The sequence below is a fragment of the Euleptes europaea genome, chromosome 14, assembly GCF_029931775.1.
Source record: "Euleptes europaea isolate rEulEur1 chromosome 14, rEulEur1.hap1, whole genome shotgun sequence".
Classification (NCBI taxonomy): Eukaryota; Metazoa; Chordata; class Lepidosauria; order Squamata; family Sphaerodactylidae; genus Euleptes; species Euleptes europaea.
In genome coordinates, this window is record NC_079325.1 from 36,104,674 (window position 1) to 36,124,227 (window position 19,554).

Below are 19,554 nucleotides of genomic sequence, written 5' to 3' on the forward strand. Positions count from 1 at the left end.
AAGAGGGTTTTTATATGCCGACTTTCTCTACTACTTAAGGGAGACTCAAACCGGCTTACAATCACCTTCCCTTCCGCTCCCCACAACAGACACCCTGTGAATTGGTGGAGCTGAGAGAGCTCTAACAGAGCTGTGACTTGCCCAAGGTCATCCAGCTGGCTTCGTGTGTAGGAGTGGGGAAACAAATCCAGTTCACCAGATTAGCCTCCGCCGCTCATGTGGAGGAGTGGGGAATCGAACCCGGCCTCCAGATCAGACTCCACCGCTCCAAATCACAGCTCTTAGCCACTACACCAGCTGGCTCTCTCAATTCCCAGCCCAAGTAATTGGAAGCTGTAGATCACAACTGTCAGCAGTATTAACTTCTACAAGAGGATGTGGTCACAAAACTTCCTAGAAAACATTCAACTTACAGCTTCTTGGATTTCACACCGAAAAACATGAATTCTGAAGAGCTCTGAGTTGTAATGGCTTTCAGTGAAAGCAAAGCAGTCGCTTTCTGGAGTCCCATCATGCCCTCGTACACAAAAGAGGATCTTGTAAATGGGGTAGTTGGCGATTTCAGTGTTCGCTGGAGGTTCTAGCAGCCTGGGGGGGGGTAAGGAGGGAGTGAAAAATTATGAGCACTGAAGATAATTGAAATTTTTTAGCTTTTAGATAGACTGGAGGCAAGTGTTTATATGGTAAGACGGTAGAAAGCTTCTTTAGAGTGTGCTCTCAACTACTGTTAATGGTAAAGTCCTTCCAAATTCTTCCTTTTTAGAGGGAGATAATTTTCCTTTATGCTTACAGGCCACTTTACCTTCAGGGGACGCCCACCTTAGCGTTCTTTATACAATGGCCACATCAGAATCTAACCCAATGGGCAAACGTATAAGATTGTCAAATGAGCTGCAATCTAAATTGAAAGATCACCTGTCAGCGGAGGAGGTATATTCATACTGTACAGCCTTTTAAAATCCAGCACCAGATCAAAACCCATTAATACTCTATAGGGATTTTATTCAGAGATTAAGACCCTTGCTTTTTAGCTCATGTCAGCAACGAAAGAGGCCGATAATTAAATCCAAGCCCTGGTTTGACAAAGACTGCCTTGAAGCAAAAACAGCCCTTAAACAAGCCTATAGTAAGTTCATCAAAGCTCAGGGTAGCCAAATCAAGGCAGCCCAGCAATCCCTTCTCCTGCACAAAAAGATGTACAATCTCTCAAAAGAAAAAGGAGCACCTTAAGGAGTCTTGGAGATTATTGAGTAAAGCGGCCAAGGCTAAAAATTCATCCGTATTCTGGAGGCTAGTTACTGGTAGCTATTCCAAGGAGAACTCACCTTTAGATTCACATGTGGCCGCGGATAGGTGGGTCATATTCTTTCAGAGCCTTTATGATGAAGTGCATCCTTTGGCTCCCTATAGCCCTGACCCGTCAAACATTCCCTCCTGGCCACCTGTCTCATTAAATGAGGTCAAATCCCATATTAACTAACTAAGACGGGGTAAAGCTCCTGGATATGATGGTATCCCCCCAGAGTTTATCAAGGAGAACATAGATTGGTGGGGTCCCTTTCTATCCGCACTGTTTACCTACATAGATTCTACTGGAAGAATCCCTAAAGACTGGGGGCTGGCAATAGTCATCCCCTTTTATTAAAAAAGGAAGTAGAAAGGACCCTTCCAACTATAGGCCAATTAGTCTAAGTGTCATCAGCAAATTATACGCAAGGCACCTGCTAGATAAATTAACTTTTTGGCTCAATCAAGAGGATATTTTGGCAATAGAGCAGGCAGGCTTTAGGGAAGGGAGAGCAACGATAGAGCACTGCCTTGTCCTGCAACATCTAGCACAGAAATATTCTAATAAGGGACAACCCTCTTTATATGCAGCATTCATTGATTTTAGGGCAGCATTTGATTCGATTTCCAGACCTTTACTCTGGGACAAGCTTGAAGCCCCAAATGTAGATAAAAGGCTCCTGTTGCTGCTGCGAGCCCTACATGAACGAACAGCACTGAGAGTCAGGTGCAATAGAAGAGGACATCTTACCGTCCCCATAAACACCTATAGAGGAGTTAGGCAGGGCTGTTTACTCGCCCCCCTGCTATTTGCCTATTATATAAATAACATAGTCAGTTCCTTGAACGCACCGTATTTACATCCACCTAAACTAACGGACAGGGATATTCATATTCTGCTCTATGCCGATGATGTGGTACTTCTTTCAAGAACCCTAGTTGGCCTAAGGAGGGCGCTAGTGAGAGTGGGAACGTTCTGTGAGAAGCAACGCCTGACTATTAACAAAAGTAATGGCTTTTGGTAATCGCCCTAATTATAGGACGTGGAACGTAAATGGCCATACGTTGGAACAGGTAACCCAATTCAAATATCTTAGAACGACAATCCAGGCATCTGGCTCCAAGCTGGCCCATAATACCTATGTTGCCAATTTAGGGGAAAGATCAGCCCGTTCAATAATAAATTTTCTCGGGTCCAAAGGAGCACACTATATTCCAGCCGCCCTTAAACTTTTTCAGGTGAAAACTCTAGCACAAATGTTATATGGAACACAACTTGACTCTCCACCCTCATGTATTATTCCCATGAAACAAATGCAATCCAAGTTTCTTAGAGCTGCCCTGCAATTGCCAAGATGTGTATCAAATGCTATGATCCATTTAGAAACTGGCATGATGAAGGTGGAGGCAAGGGTTGTCTTGTCCTTGCTTTATCTCTGGCTGAAAATTAATTTCAACCCCAAGGGTCTTCTTCCACTGATTCTTTGTGATACCTTTAGGTCAAAGTGGATAATAGCCATTGAAGACAAGCTAAATAACCTGGGTTTTACCCCCCCCCCCCAGCACTACTTCAGTTAGAGTGGGATCAAGCTAAGTCAACTATAAACCAAAGGGTTAAAGTTATCGAGCGACAAGTAGATCTAGCAAGAGTGCCCCTATTTATGGTTCCCCCCCCCTCCAAATTTATCCTTGCACCAGCAGCCTATCTCCGTTACTTAGAGATAAACAAATATAGGAGGGCTTTTATCTTGGCTAGGTGCGCAGCCTTACCCTCTGCTATGTTAGAGGGGAAATTCAAGAAGATACCCAGGGCAGAGAGACAATGCCCCTGCAAATCCGGGGATTTAGAAACCACTGAACATGTTTTCCTGAACTGTAACTTTTACACTATACCCCGTTCTAAGTTTATTGAGCCCCTCATACTGAGAATGGGACCAGACATGGAAAGAGAAAAGATAGAAAAGCTCCTACAAGGAGATAATCCCTCAATCACCTCTCAGGTAGCAAAATTTTGTACGGCTGCAACGAAAATTCGTTGCCACAGAGTACTCTTAGTCCAAATGGCAGATGTAACTTGGATGTTATTTATTTTATTATTTTTATTTTTTAAAGTGACTTAAGACTCAGACTGTAAACCTTTGTCAGTAAGACCATTTTGGTCCATGTATCTTGTTTTATCTGGCCAAGGGCCGCAAATAAACTATCTATCAAACCAACTGGTTCATGCATGCTTTGAATATATAACTTCAAGGGGACTTTCAAAAATTATTTGATTGCTGGGTTTTGTTGTTGTTTTAAATTTCATATTCTTACTGTCAAGATTTGTAAGCCAGCTTCGCCTCTATTCTTGGCAGAAGGATGGGACAAATCACTAAGTAACTATTAACTCTAAATAACTATTAAACCATAAGCCATAATTTGCATCTTTTATCACAGGAGGCAAAATTCAGAAAACCATGTTAGTGTACTGTAACTGGATCAAGCTCACTGTGGCAATTGAACTCCTGGACAGCAGCTTTTAACCAAATGGCACTGCCAACACCTAATAAACCCTCCCCTCTCCTCCCGGAAGACAGGTACCTCACAGTTCCTTCGGACACATTGGGCACTGAAAGGGTCACAGCCACAGAAATCTGGCATTGGCTTCGCAAGATGGACATCATCCTCAGGGCCTCTACCTCACTCCTGGGGGCGTTGACTGAGGCACAGCCTAAGTAAGTGAGCTTGCTGAAGACTACACTGTCTTCATCAGCCACTGGAGTAAAAGGGCTTGAATCCTCAGACTCTGCAAGACAAATGGAAGAGTTAAGTCAGACTGCAATCAGGGGTTCCGGAAGTAGCCATCAGTGGGGAAACAAGATCTGAAAAGAGCAAGTGTTACAACGAGACAAGCTGTCTATGAGGAGTGGGGAACTTTGCTCAAGATTTCCCATAACTTCTGAATTCCCCTGCTCTGTGACACATTGCCGTGCAAATGTGAAACCTGATGGATGTGGAATTCAGTGCCCTGAGAATCTCAACTATCACTTTTAAACAAATCACAAGTTTCCAGTCCTCATATTACAAACAGGAGGCTGAAAGCATATGGGCAATGACTAATGAAACCTCATGGTTCTGTGCAGAGGCCTCTGCTCACCTTTTCCCACATACAACCATAAGTCATGTAGCATCCGAGAACAGGGATCAGAAAACAGGCCTGCCATTACTCTCTCTTGTACCTGAACGAAGCCCAAATGATTTAGGGAGCTACATTCTGGACCCTTGCATTCATCATGTGCCTGCCTTCCCCTCTTCCTCAAAATCCTCTCACCTCCCTGGGTGGGTTTCACTGGCAGGTTCATCTCAGGTTTCTGTGGTCCTGCCATGGACCCAGGGTTAATGGTGGAGGATGCCGAGGCCTCAAGGAGGACTGGCTCTTCTCCCTCTCCATCAGCCTGGGGAGAGTCCTCCTCATGTTCCTGGTCATTGGATTGTTCTTCCATGGGGGGATCCATCAGGACGTCTTCAAGCTCCTTCTGCAGCTGCTGCTCACTCCCATTCCCTATAATCTAAGGGGGGGAAAAACACAAGTTCTGCGAAGGAAGGGCAAACAAAAGCCTGATCAAAAACCACCAGCTACCCACATACACAAAGTTAATAGTTAAACAGTAATGACGAAGTAGCCCAAATATCTCACATATATTCACCTCCCCTCACCCACAGTTTCTTTGTCGCATTTGCAAGTGACACAGATCATCATCATGGACAGTATTCAAAAATGTTCATGTAAATAACAGTATATTTTATTCTTCTCCCTGTAAAGATCCAAAGAGTTTAACATTAACGGTTGTACTGATCCTCACAGAAACATGCCAAATTACTATTGTTGTGCAATCTGTGCACTCAGACATACCCAAAATTCAAGAACAATATATCACTTATAGACTTCAACTACATTAAGAGGTCAGAAAGGATGCTAACCAGTGCACTACAATCACTGATAACAGGCAAGACTGCGCAGGTCAGAGATAAAGATGAGCTATGGACATCATAGATCAGGGATCTGCCAACCTGTGGCAGTGGTTCTCAACCTGGGGCCATATGGCTCCCCGGGGGGGCCCAGGATATTCCAAGGGGGCCACAGGTGAAAATTACATAAATGGGGGGCCACGGAACGAGACTAGGGGGCCACAGAGGGAAGTGAGAAGTGAAGAAAACAGAAACACATGAAAACCTAACACATTATTTCTTCATTGCACTTCTATGCATCGTTTGCAACTGTGGATTTTTGTATCGCTATAATCTTGTGCTACGGTGGTAGAGGCTTTGTTCTCCCTTGTATGAGAACATTGTTGTTTATTAGCGTGTTGTATTCTTTTTGTGGGGTATTTTTTGTACATTTCAGTTTCCCAATAAGAACTGCATGTGTGCATTTTATGTGGCTGTTTATGCTTCTTTGTTCCTTGGCTATTTATAAACAAAACATTTAAATAGCTACCTTTCTACCTGTAGGACAGGGAGGCCACAGGAAGGAAACAAGGTCGGATGGGGGCCACAGCTGGAAAATGGTTGAGAACCACTGCTCTAGAGCCAAATGTGACTCAATATGTAACCAAATACAGCTCTTACCATTTTTTCAAATTAGGGTGCATTAGACGGGTGGGTGGGATGCTAGAATAACCGATAGGGAATTTATTGATTTGCTTACATTGTTCTCCTCTCCTCCATTTTACCCTCACAAGAACCCTGTGAGGTAGATTAGGCTGAGAGCATGTGATTGGCCAACGTCATCCAGCAAGCTTCCACAGTAGAATAGATCTCCTACTACAACGCTCTAACCACTACACCGTTCTCACTCTTGAATGGCAGGCAAAGATTTTTATGAGATTAAAGCGCTTTTTAGAGGAGCTTTACAGAAAGGGTAATGATGGAAGTGAACAGATGCCAGTAATTTGAGTGTGAACCATGTGCAGGTTTATGCCAGTGTGCTAAACCAATAACGCAGGGGGCTACTATGCATATTTATTATTTATTGTGAAACCTTGTGTATGCCACTTTCTAACAACGGTCTCACAACCATCAGTGTTTGGCTGCAGAAACTTTATGGATTATTAATCAACATGCCAATTACCAGTAATTTCGAGGTGCTCTCTGACACTGGCTCTTTGTTGATCTCTTGCTCTGAATTTTGACATAATTTGACTCTTTAATTATTAAAAGTTGTCAACCCCTGTCCTAGATGCATACTGCGCTCAGTCAACATCACACCTGCTCCCCTTCAGAATACAGCTTTTTACTTCCCAATTGCCATTACAAGTCTACCGATTTAAGAAAACGCCAGTCCTCTGACAAGTCCCAACTTGTAGAGTTACACCCAGGACAAGTAACATTGCATTGTCCTTTGCTCTTTAGTACCAGAAATAGCACAATAACAATTGTCTGAAAAGGAACAGACAATTCTTTCCAGATGAGGTGAAAAGGCTGAAAACTGGAGGAGAGATCCAATAGGACATTCCCAGCCAACAGAAGCCCACTCTTCATCTTAGGCATGCAGCTTTCACTGACCATCCAGAAGGTATCAAGATGCAAGACACGCTCTCAAATGAGCACAGCTAGGATGATTGTGCCCTGACCTGGATGGCCCAGGCTAGCCTGATCTCGTCAGATCTCTGAAGCTAAGCAGGGTCGGCCCTGGTCAGTATTTGGATGGGAGACCACCAAGGAATACCAGGGTTGCTGTGCAGAGGAAGGCACTGGCAAACCACCTCTGTTAGTCTCTTGCCATGAAAACCCCAAAAGGGGTCGCCATAAGTCGGCTATGACTTGACGGCACTTTACACACACACAGGATGATTGTAGGGGAAAGCTCATGGCAATTCACATGGTCTGTACAGCATGCTGAAGCAGAACAAGTTCCACTTTTGAGTTCCAGCTACCGAAGGAAGGCAATTTTGTTTTGTAATTGCTGTGACCTAGAATTGTTTCTTTAAAGGCTGCTGGAGAATGGAGTCGAGCCAAGTTCCTAATTCTTTAAAGGGGCATGCAACATATTTGGAAGGAGTCTGTTATTTGCAATCCAGCATAGAAGTAAACTAAACTGAGAAACAGGAAACATCTGGGCCTTGGTTACAGGAGGCTTATATAAAGCTCAATACTGTCACAATTCCTTACAGATTGCTCCTTTCCAGTGGGTGGCAGACCAAATGTTTTATACCTAATCACCAGGGCTGCAAGTTTGAATCGATTAAGCAATGTCCTCAATCATCTTAAGGGTTATATCACAGTACAAAAATGTGCCCAGCAAAAGCAATTTGCCACCTGCCCCTGTGATTATGGTTTGTAATGGCCTCAAATCTCACCCTTCCTTACACACACCTCCTGTTATATGACTTTTCAGAGATGCCCACCATTAAGTATGTTGCCAGCACACAGAATCTCAGCCACATGGTTTCAATCAGAAACAGGGCAGGAGAGAGTTGCAGGGCTGTGGGTACCTGCATGAGCTGAAATGCTGGGAAGAAAGAGGTGTCATTTGACAGCCTGCCAGGGCTATCAAATGACACCAGAATACCCCATAAGGAGGGTAGGTTACCACTAAAACAGGGGCATTCTTGACTTCACAGACTATCTGGTTGTGCTAGTCAACTGACAAGGTTTGATAACTATGCCTCATTAACAAGCTCACAAACTGTCCATTTGCACAGCACATTACCCCTTTGTCTCACATATACAAAACGGCCAAAGTGGTCAGACAGATTTGCTAGCAGCAAAGTATCCTCAAACCAAGGGACAAACCCCATTACCTTATCCCCCAAGTCCCTCCCTAAACTGGTCTAGCCCCTAAGCTAGACATAAGATGTTCTGCTTTAGGAACAAGAATTTGGAACTAGACCATTTGCTGACATTCGTAATGTTCAAGGAGGTTATCATGAAGAGCACATGACTGATTTGACAAAGGTCAGGCAGGGTGGGAGCATGAAGACTTCACTCCAAAGCCAATCCCATTAAATAATGGCCCATAGGTGGTTGATATTCTGAAGATAAATTCTCTCTCCTTCCTCCATCTCCACAACAGCACACTTCCACATCAGTTTAATTCAAATTGGGTTACAGTCTCTCTCTCACCTTCAGTCCTGTTTTTTCATCATCGCTTCCATTATTGGTGGATGGCGTTTCGTCCCCTTGCCTGGAAATTAAGACAAAATCTTCGCTGTTAAGAGTGGATACCGAGTCTGAAGACACACTGATTTTCCCAACAGAGGCCTTGTCATCCATGACTTAATAAAAAGGACGTTCGACTCATGAATGGGCTTGGATTACAAACACCTGAAAAACAGAAACAGTAAAAATAAAAATAGGTATCTCTATACGAAAGCTGCAGCCAGAAACTCTTTACTATGAATGCTCCCAAGGTCATTGCTATGAAACACAAGCAGCCAGAACTAGGGCAGTGGGGGCAATGGGGGCCTCTTGGAAATGGCCTTGCCGTTAAAGGACAGAACCCACAACTAGTTTTCTTTGAGACTCACTCTGAAAAGAGAGTGAAAGATCCCACATGTTAAAACTCCCCTCTAAAAGTTCTGGCACATGGCAACTGCTACTTTCTTCACAGAAGGAAAGCCTCAAATAAGTGTATTTCTCCCAGTTGTCCTGAGTTGCTAACCTCTAAAGCCTAGAAGGCATTTGGTGCTGCAGACAGGACATGGGCTAGCCTGCCTCATTATTTAAGTATACTACATTGTTGTACACTGAGTGGGCTCAGAACAAAGCTACCTGCAAGACCCTTCCTCTGCTAGGATTACAGCACCAAAACTAAGACACACTCAGTAGTTCCTATTTTACCTTCGCTAAGCAACTTCAAGGAACTACATGACCCCGGTTGCCTCTGTTACTTTAGATGCAGTCCTGAAGGAAAAATAATAACCATTCTAAGCCAAAAGAAATTGAGCTTGCACATAACTAGGCAGCTACTTTCTGATTCCTTCAGACTTATACCAATTCAGCCAAGAATTTAGAGGTGGGGGCCGAAAAGCATGCAGAAAGGAAAAAGGAGGCTGAGTGGGATGGCAACAGAAGAGCACCCCTCAGTTTTCTGAGCAGTGCAGAACCTCCACTATTCCTCTCAAGTAGACAGGACCTACATCCAAGGGCCTGCTTCGGATAGCTGATTTTGCTTTTAAAAGAACTCATTCACAGAACCATTTTGCCTTGGCTTCCTGTATGTAGTAGCATAAACTCTTGGTTCCATCATCCAGGAACAAAGTCTCCAGCCTTCTCTCTGCAGTTACTTCTACGACTCTGACATTTCTGAAATTTGGTACACCCAGGTTACCTTAGAACTTTGAAAATGGAACTTTATATGCCCCCTCAACTGAGGAGAGGTGCTCACATACCATCCCAAATAATTAAGTCTCCGAAGATACAGAAAGATGAAGTTCAGCACACACACACAATGTAAGTCTATGTGCCTGGGGAATGTCATGGTTCAGTCCCATGTTAATTCTCTCCCATCACTTATCCACTTTTCTCTGGGGAAAAAACCCTTTCTCAGCCTGAAAATCTTCAGAGTTGATACAAGGCAGAGGAGAAAATATTACCACCTTTCTTAAAATCAAGGGGGCTTATCATGGATTAAAAATTATCCAAAGCATGTTAAAGTCAGCTGAAGTATTTCCAGACCACCAAGAAAGTTGAAATCTAGTGTACATGTCCCAAGACAAACCAGTTACTAGTGCTGTCTGAAAAGGAGGCATTTTAACATCTAACGGTCAAAACGTGGAACATAAAATTTAATTTATATTAGCAGCTATCATTTCAGTGTAGAGCAAGCAATGACATATCCAGAATGGAATGCTGAGTCCTCCGAGATTCTTTGCCAGATGGATCAGAATAGCATGAAGGGCTCCAGTAGTTGCTACGAATATGCACCCATGCTTGTGAAATAGAGGCTCCATTTAAGCATTACTATTACACATGAATGCACAAACCCTGCATCAAGAATACTCTAGCTCAGCAAGCTGAATACACGTTGATTTATCCTGCTCCTGCCCATCATGGGGAAGGCCCACGAACTATGCAGAAAACTCTCCTCCTCACCACCAGTTACTAATTCTGTATTTCCAGCTAATACAAATCCAGTGTTAAACTAACAAGTTGCATCTCAAAAGTTATTTTCCAAAGCCTTAGTTCAAGGTTAGGCCAACCGTCTCCAAACCCACGCCTCCCTTTGCTTGGCATTACTCACTTAAATATATACAGCCTTGAACAAGAGAGTTTGAGAGGAATTTTTTCTTTCTTGCCTTGTTCCATGATCATTTTAAAATCAAACATGCATGAACAACAAAGCAAGAAATATGCAGGAAGAAGAGTTGGTTTTTATACCCCAATTTTCTCTACCAAAAGGAGTCTCAAAGGTGGCTTACAATCACACACACACCCAACAGGCACCTTGTGACTCAGGCAAGGCTGAGTTCTGAGAGAACTGTGACAAGTTCAAGGTCACCCAGCAGGCTGTATGTGGAAGAGTAGAGAATCTACCGGTAATCTGGTTCTTCAGATTAGTGTCCACTGCTCATGTGGAGGAGTGGGGAATCAAACCCAGTTCTCCAGATTAACCACCACAACAAGCAGGTGATCTAGGTTTCCCACCACTGCATTTGCAGAACATAAACTGATGCAGTCAAATTATTTTTTTAACTCTGTTAAAGCTTAAAATTCCACCCAACCCATATGGAGACCACAAGGCACCAGCTGGTCCACAGTAAACAGTGATCAGGGAGAAGCAGTTAGACAAGTATACAAGGCCTCACCCTTCCCAAAGGCCCCTGCTTCTCAGGTTTTCTATTTCCTCCCACTCCAGATTGTCTAATTTCAGCAATCAGGAAGTAGGGGGAAAAGCAAATACTTTGGTACTGGCACTGAGACCTCATGATAGCATTAACTATGTATCAGAAGGGGTGGCAATGCTCTTTCTCCCATGAGAGCTTTCCATGTCATAAAATCAAAATCAGAAACCCTATCTTCAGGAAACCCTGACCTGGATTGCCTAGGCTAGCCTGATCTCGTCAGATCTCAGAAGCTAAGGAGGTCGGCCCTGGTTAGTATTTGGATGGGAGACCACCAAGGAATACCAGGGTTGCTGTGCAGAGGAAGGCACTGGCAAACCACCTCTGTTAGTCTCTTGCAGTGAAAACCCCCAAAAGGGGTCGCCATAAGTCGGCTGCGACTTGAAGGCACTTTACACACACACACATCTTCAGGAAAGCAACACTGGGTTGACCTTGAACAAGCTTCTGTATTAACAGCAGGTCACATCACCCTTTTTCATGGATAGCAGGAGTCTAGAGAAAAATGTGTGATCTAGCTAAGTTGCCTCTCAGATCAGTTTTCTGTGCTGATACTAAAAAACATTCAGCTCTGGGAACAAGCCAACTCTTGGTGCAAATGTTGATACCTATTTGCAACATATCTGTTTTACATATTATAAATACACTGCTTCACTAGCACAATGGAAAGGACAGATCCTGCACAGCATTTCCCCTCAAGTGTAAATAAACCAACACAGGATAACAGCCACCACTTTTGTCTGATACAACAAACACCAGAGTGTGGCTCACAGAAACAATTTTCAATCCACCTTCCTAACCAGTTCATGTTTGCTTGTTTTTCTGCAATTGCCCAATCACTTGGGCAATTGAAGCATGAACATTTCTTGCTGGACAAGAAAGAGGATCTGCTCTCAGGTCAAGGAGCTATAAAAACACAGATTGGTGTTTAAAACGGCATGCAGAACCTTTGCAAGTCACTTTGAAAGAGGAAATGACAAGCTCCAATGCCTCAGGAGAGAAAATGAAATCACTCCACAAACAAAAGGAAACAGAGTACATTTTGACATTCAGACTAATGCAACTGCTCATTGATTACTGATCCAGTGGCTACCAGAAGACTCATTTTCAACTAAGAAACACATAACTCAGAAGCAAGTGGCCAGGGAACTCGGATGGTCTCAAGAGTGTCATGAACTACCCAGAAGGCAGCAACAGATGCCAAATCTGGTAACAAAAACACACCCTAAATGTAAAAGATTTATTTTAATTCATGTTTCCAGCCCTGATGTAAAGAAAAGCTGAAAATCCATTGGAGACAGAACCAAACTATGTTTGTGAATAGCTTGGGGAAATTATCATAAATGGAGGAGGTGGAAGGGAAACTGCAGATCTTTTTTCTCTTTATGGTGGGGAGACAGTATTGAGACTGCTGAAAGAATGTCAGGACTTGCAGAAGATGGCAATAGGTCTGCAGATATACAGTAGTTGGAAGCAAAACACAGTGCTGGGACTGTTCACACATTAGATTCACACCATTAGTAACAAGTTGTAAAGCTTGGATTTTCAGGGTCCTAAAAGGGTTATGGATCCAGATTTAACTAGAGGATCATAAGGAAGTCACATTACCTATCAGTCCCTCCACATGACTGGTACCCATCCAAGACTCTACTTCAGAGTTGGACCTGGAACAGCTTCAAAAGCAGGGAGGTCCTTAGGTTCTCTTGTAGAGGAGGAAGGCACTTTCTCCTCCCAGATCCTACAACTACAAATTCAAGCTGCAAGCATTTTAATGCCTTAATACTTTTGCAGGACAATACTCAGCTCAAACCCAACCCCTTTCTGACTATATATTACTCTTCCTACACCCTTGACACTGAGAGACACTGTCCTTCGGTGTTACTACTCTGAAGATGCCTGCCACAGTTGCTGGCGAAACGTCAGGAAAGAAAATTCCAAGACCACGGTTACACAGCCCGGATAACCTACAAGAACCAATTTTAATGCCTGTTTCAAAACATTAATGCAAGAGTTTAATTTAACACACCACTAAAAAGGTATCCAGGCCTGGAATGGGAAAGCAGAAATATTCTCCGGATACCAATTACTTTTCTGCACAGTTCACAGGCCATCAAATACAGGAAGGATCTCACTGCTTGCAAGGAATGATGTATAAAATTTCATGCTGTTCAATGTGCTCATGAATCAAGTCAATATATATTTGCTAGCTACTGTAATCCCTTAACAACACAAAGAAGTCCACCCCGCCATTTCTCCCCTTGAAGCCACTGTGTAACATGTTAAAGTATCTACATACTTTAGAATTTCTTAGTTATCTGTTGAACTTTAGAAAGCTACCTCTACAAAGAAAAGGAAAGTCTCCACAGTTTTTCAAGCAGGTGAAAACAACACACAAACATGATGGGGCCACAGCTGAGAAATCAATGTGATTTTAAAATGTTTTGTTTGGTCTGGCTGTAACTGAGATTAACCTACAACTGTGTAGGTATCAGCTAAGCCACGTGGACTACACTGTGTAGCTAGTCACTCTGCCTAACATCCAAGCTACACAAGCACACACTGCCCCTTATCAAAGAAGTTAAAGCCTAGAACAGGTAATTACCTACTAAGCCACCATAACAAACCCTTATGATTCAAGGCAACAGAAGACAGCTAAGGTATGAATTATTACTAGCAAGTATGCAAACTCTCTTCTTGCCCATATCAGTCATGCAAATTTTGGCTCTCCTCTCTATATATCCAAGAAAACATGCCAAATGCACGAGAGTTCACACAAACCTAGAAGAATTATTTCATAGTAGCTTGGGACAGAAAAAACTGCTCCTCACTGCAAAATTCTGGCCAGACCACTACTATTCTGAAACGGAATCTGAGACCAGCAGAGTTTATCTTCCCTCTTACACTATCCACCCCCAGCACAGCTAATGCATTCACAAATTCAGATGGGCACAGAGGCTTCTAGCATTTACAAACTCAGTTCCTAGGCTTCTCTCATACAGCAGAGCTCTTTCATTCTATACCTGCTGCAAATCTTTAGCAGCAAGCTGACAGCTGCCAGCTACCTTTCAACAAACACTTCCAGTCAACTGTGATGTGTTCCCTCTAACCTCATAAGCAATCACCCTACAAGCAATTTGCAGAAGCTAGTATGAATGATTAGCACATTACCTTTGATACTTTTTGCAGGACGATGATTCAGCTCAAACCCAACCCCTTTCTGACTATACTCTTCCTACACACTTGACACAGACACTGTCCTTCAGTGTTACCCCTCTGAAGATGCCTGCCACAGCTGCTGGCGAAACGTCAGGAAAGAAAATACCAAGACCACGGTTACACAGCCCGGAAAACCTACAAGAACCAATGAACTCTGACCGTGAAAGCCTTCGACAATATCTAGTATGAAAGGTTCACCCCATAAACTTACTCCCCCTTGGAAGGTGGCAATCCACGACTATCCACAAATGGGATTTTCTCGTCTTGTCTCTTCAGTTCTTCCCAGTCTGGGGTGTGGTGGCATGGGGACAGAAACAGGACACCGCTGCCTCGAGCCTCCGCAGATGGTGATATCTACCCACCAGAACGAGTGCCTATCGGATGAACAGCTGCCACTGCCCAACGGGGCCTACCTCTCCTGGCTGTTGCAAGGACTACCGCAAGAGAGTGCGCTGGAAGCCCTGTCAACGCTTCGGAAGGCCACAGGAAGGCTAAGCGTTACCAGCCATACCCACTCTTCACGGGCCAAATTCCAGCCCTCCTTCCCCTCCTTCCTTGGGGCTGCAGCTCCTCTCCCGCAAGCCCAGCTACGCGCACAGTCGGGAGGCCGAGCCAGGCGCCCCTCCTTACCTTCTCCTTCCCCTCAGGAGCAGCAGCCGCCACGGCACCGCCGCCGGGCCTCAGTCGGGGCCAACCCCACGCCCAGCCCCCCTCCCCGTCACGTGACCGCGCCCAGGCGGAAGAGCGGGCGAGCCGCTTCCGAGGTCGTAGGGAATAGGCGTCACTTCCGCCTTTCCCCTTAGCAACCCGTTTTCCTCCGTGACGACGGGGAGGAAGAGCCGCTCCTGGCGCCGGAAGTGCCCCCTCCCCCGGGCCGGCCGCGAAACCGCACTGCCTGGGGGAGGTGGGGGTGACGGAGCTGAGGTGAGACGGCGGGAGGGGTGCGCCGGGGGGCTCTGGCCCCTGGGACCGGCGCCGCGGGGGTTGTGGCCGCGAGAGGTGCTCGGTGGAGGATGGAGGACGGGAGGGGTGCCGGCTCCGAAGGGCACGTCGTGGAGGAACTCGGCTGCGCTCGTTTGCCGAAACAACAAAGAGGCTCGTTAACATCTGAAAGGCCGAGCTTTATGGCTTCTCTGGCTGTGTCTGGCTCGTGGGGGCTTCTGCCGCAAATAAAGCTAATATCCCATACTCGGACAGGACCTGCCCTTGCTCTTCGGGCTCTATTGACTCATGAGCCCAGGCCCTTTTGGAAGGCCGCTTTTACGAGGAACTTATATCGCACTATATTCCCCCCTTTTAATATACGAATCCAATGCCTCTGTGACTGACATAATGCCTTTTTTACTAAGCGACAGGGACCCCAAGGCTACATTGTCAGTGGCAAGATCTGTTTCAGTCCTTATATTCCTCCAACACTAGATATAGGCTGCTCAAGATCAATTGATCAGGGAGCTTCTAAGGGATAAAAGGAAAGGAAATAACGGTAATGCGTGAGCCTTTCAGGTGCCTCGAGACTCCTTGTCGTTCTGAACCTTTTTTTTCTGGCCGCTGCAGAAATCCCCAGGTGGTGGGCAACGTTAGAAGATGCTCAAGAGCACGTGCAGAGCAGGAGGGGTCCAGGTAGCAAGGGTCCAGCGAGACCTTTATCTACCCAGAACCCCGGAGAACCCATGTCAGTCTGAGGTAGAGGGACCAATGGACTGACCTGGTGTATGACACCCTCCTGTATAGTTTTGTGATCCCCAGGTTTTCAGCCTCCGGCATCTAAAACAATAAGTGGTTAGTAGAAAAGGGCAAGAGTCCAGTAGCACCTTAAAGACTAACAAAACTATTTTCTGGTAGGGTATGAGCTTTTGTGAGCCACAGCTCACTTCTTCAGATACCTGATACTTCTTCAGATACCAGATACTTCTTCAGGTATCTGAAGAAGTGAGCTGTGGCTCACGAAAGCTCATACCCTACCAGAAAATAGTTTTGTTAGTCTTTAAGGTGCTACTGGACTCTTGCCCTTTTCTACTACTGCAGACAGACTAACACGGCTACCCACTGTGAATAAGTGGTTAGGAAAGGCCTTTCTGTGCCAGAGCTAGATGGACCAGTTTAAGTACTGAGCTAAATGAGCCAACAGTTTGGTAAAGCAGCTTGATGTGTTCATTTATTAATTACTTTGAACTATCCTACAAGGGGGAAGTCCTTCACTCTGAAATAATAGTGCATAAATAAACTCATCATTAAAACACACTCAAAAATTAGCTAGGAACACAGGCTTATTATTAACTATAGGAGTTAAATAGCAGTAATCTATCTCTGAGCATCACTTGATTCTAGGGACAGGACAGGTAGCTGCCCCCTTTCCTCCCACCCTCATATTTGCTGGGAACAGGATGAGCTGAACCAAGTAGGCTTTGGGTCTGATCCCAGTGGGCTCTTTTTGCATCTTAGTCTGCTTTCTAACAACAGCCAGCCAAATGCTTTATGGGAAGCTCACACTCTGGGCATGAAATTCATGGCTTTCCCCTGTTGTTGGGTGCTGGCATCTTTGATCCTTCTATCGTGGCTGGCAAGCCATTTCTACTCCACAAAAATGTTCTAATATATTTTAATTGCCAAGGCTTTTCCCCATCACCATATGTTATAGCCATGAGTTCCACAAGTATGATAAGTTCCATAAGTGAGTTCCATCTTTTCTTGAAGGGCTGGTGCGCAGTAGCTGCTAACAGCCTAAGCACAAAGGTCTGCAATTCAAATCTCATCTTTGCCAGCTTACTCAGAAGCCTTAGGTTAGGCAAACTGCTGTCTTTCAGCATCAGCACCCTCTCCTTACCCCAGCAGAGAATATTAGTTTTCACTTATGGGACAGCTGCAGGAATTACTGACGTAAATGATTTTAACACTATAAGAAAATGCTAGCTGCGATTATTAAGTTTATTTATACAGTTTATTGTCCCATTTTGCACTGCACATCTTCATTTGTTCAGTTAGTGAGACTGGATTGGGTTCAAGCAAACTGAGAGAAAGAAATGAAGAATGATAATTATTTCCAGAGAGAACAAAAAGGGGCAAGAACTGCAGAAGACATATTGCTGCTTTAAATGGCAGCATTATTCTTTAGTCTAAAGCTTATTGTTGGAATTTGTTGTAATCCTTTTGGTTATATAATGCATTTTCCTTCTCTTTGTAGACAGGCAACTTTCAAGTTTGTCAAAATGACTGAGAGACCTGATATCCTTCATTTCCAATTTGACAACTATGGCGACTCAATGCTGCAGAAAATGGACAAGCTGAGAGAAGAGAACAAGTTTTGCGACATCACAGTCCGTATAGATGATCTTGAAATTCATGGCCACAAGATTGTGTTTGCTGCTGGCTCTCCCTTCTTAAGGGACCAATTCCTCCTGAATGACTCCAGAGAAGTGAAAATTTCCATCTTGCAGAGTTCTGAAGTGGGAAAGCAGCTGCTCCTGTCCTGCTACAGTGGCATCCTGGAGTTTCCCGAGATGGAGCTGGTGAATTACTTGACAGCCGCCAGCTTCCTTCAAATGAGCCACATTGTGGAACGCTGCACACAGGCCCTCTTGAAGTTCATCAGGCCAAAACAGCAATTGGAGAAAAAAGAACCAAGTGAGAAACAAACTGACTCTTCAGAGCCAAAGGGACCACCAGCAGCAGCAGCAGAGGAAGAAGAGGAGGAGGAGGAATCCTTGCAGCCAGATTCCCCTTGCATACAACCTTCTGAGGACAGCATGGATATGGAGGATAGTGATATACAAATAGTGAAGGTGGAGTCCATAGGGGAGGTTGCAGATGTCAGAAACAAAAAGGACCAGAGCTCTTTTATTTCTTCAGAACAAAGCACTCTTCATTCATCCGAGCCTCAGCACTCCCTCATCAATTCCACAGTGGAGAACCGAGCCAATGAAATAGAGCAGAGCCAGCTCCATAACTATTCCCTCTCATATGCAGGGAGTGATAACCTCTTTGCATTTGGCCCCAGCAACCGAGGGGTAGACAAAGGGCTCCAGTGGCACCACCAGTGTCCTAAGTGCACCCGTGTGTTCCGGCACTTGGAGAATTATGCCAATCACTTGAAAATGCACAAGCTGTTCATGTGCCTGCTTTGTGGCAAGACTTTCACACAGAAGGGCAACCTCCACCGGCACATGCGGGTGCATGCTGGGATCAAGCCCTTCCAGTGCAAGATCTGTGGGAAGACCTTCTCGCAGAAATGCTCACTGCAGGACCACCTCAACCTGCACAGTGGGGACAAGCCCCACAGGTGCAACTATTGTGACATGGTCTTTGCCCACAAGCCCGTCCTGAGGAAGCACCTCAAACAGCTCCATGGCAAAAACAGCTTTGATAATGCCAATGAGAGGAACGTCCAAGACATCTCAGTGGATTTTGATTCCTTCAGCTGCAGCTCAGCAGTAGACTCAAAAGCTTGCCTGCAAGCTGATGCCAGCCAGGTACTAGATGGGGGAAAGCTGGCACAGGCGGTGCTTAGTTTACGGAGTGAAGGTGCTTGTGTGAATTAGAGAAATCTCTTTCTGAGCAACAGAGTAAGAAGAAATGTACAGAGCTGATCTGGACTTTTACTTGGCCATCAGTTGACAGGTGCCGAAAGCTCTGTTGAATCGCTTGCAAGAGCTGAACAAGGAACAGTAGGAGGTCTTCAGCTTCCATCCTAGAGTGACTTGATGTGTTCTGTAAGTTCAGGGGTCTTTGTTCCTACCATGACAAGAATGTCAGTTAGCACGGACCTGCCTCCATTGAAGTTTTGAGCAGTTATGCTTCTGAATACCTCTCCAAAGGGTGGTGTTTGGTTTGCACATCCAAGGAATAATTGCCTGCTTATGGGCCAAGGGAAAAGGGGACAGATTTGCTCCTCCAGAACTGAGTTTTTAAGCTAAAAACCCTGAGTTCTTGAAGAAGGAAAAAAAAGCACTGGATCATTATAAGCTGTTGACGTTTGTTAGTCCAACTGTGGGCTTTTTAAAAAAATTGTTAAACGTGTCAGGTATTGGCCTTCTATTCTTACCCTGCAATGACATCTTACCCTACAATGACCCTTTTATCTAGTTTGACTCCTATGAATTAAAGTCCTTTTTCTAATTAAAACTGTCTAAGGCAGGGGTGTAACATACGGCCCATGGTCCGTCTCTGGCCCCTTGAGAGCTCTTATCCAGCCCGCTAGCCAGCCAAGGCAGCCACCACCACCCCTTGATCT

At 44.8% G+C, this 19,554-nt stretch overlaps 2 protein-coding genes across 3 annotated transcripts in view; one reads left to right on the forward strand and one right to left on the reverse strand.

The window, feature by feature from the left end:
- The window catches only part of RABGAP1 (RAB GTPase activating protein 1), a 90,716-nt gene extending 75,661 nt beyond the window's left edge, over nucleotides 1-15,055 (reverse strand). Inside the window, exons 1-5 of one of the 2 annotated variants that reach the window (XM_056860046.1) lie at nucleotides 14,958-15,055; nucleotides 8,392-8,592; nucleotides 4,598-4,835; nucleotides 3,868-4,072; nucleotides 414-588 (exon numbers count right to left, since the gene is read on the reverse strand). In XM_056860046.1, the coding sequence (XP_056716024.1) occupies nucleotides 414-588; nucleotides 3,868-4,072; nucleotides 4,598-4,835; nucleotides 8,392-8,541 (768 nt within the window). In that variant the 5' untranslated portion in view covers nucleotides 8,542-8,592; nucleotides 14,958-15,055. The remainder of the gene's footprint in view (nucleotides 1-413; nucleotides 589-3,867; nucleotides 4,073-4,597; nucleotides 4,836-8,391; nucleotides 8,593-14,957) is intronic. The other variant, XM_056860047.1, reaches the window with a different exon arrangement.
- A 185-nt stretch (nucleotides 15,056-15,240) lies between these two features.
- On the forward strand, nucleotides 15,241-18,993 carry ZBTB26 (zinc finger and BTB domain containing 26). Its single transcript, XM_056860052.1, has 2 exons — nucleotides 15,241-15,251; nucleotides 17,513-18,993. The coding sequence occupies exon 2, from the start codon at nucleotides 17,534-17,536 to the stop codon at nucleotides 18,860-18,862; it is 1,329 nt and encodes a 442-aa protein (XP_056716030.1). The 5' UTR covers nucleotides 15,241-15,251; nucleotides 17,513-17,533; the 3' UTR covers nucleotides 18,863-18,993.
- Nucleotides 18,994-19,554: the final 561 nt, after the last annotated feature.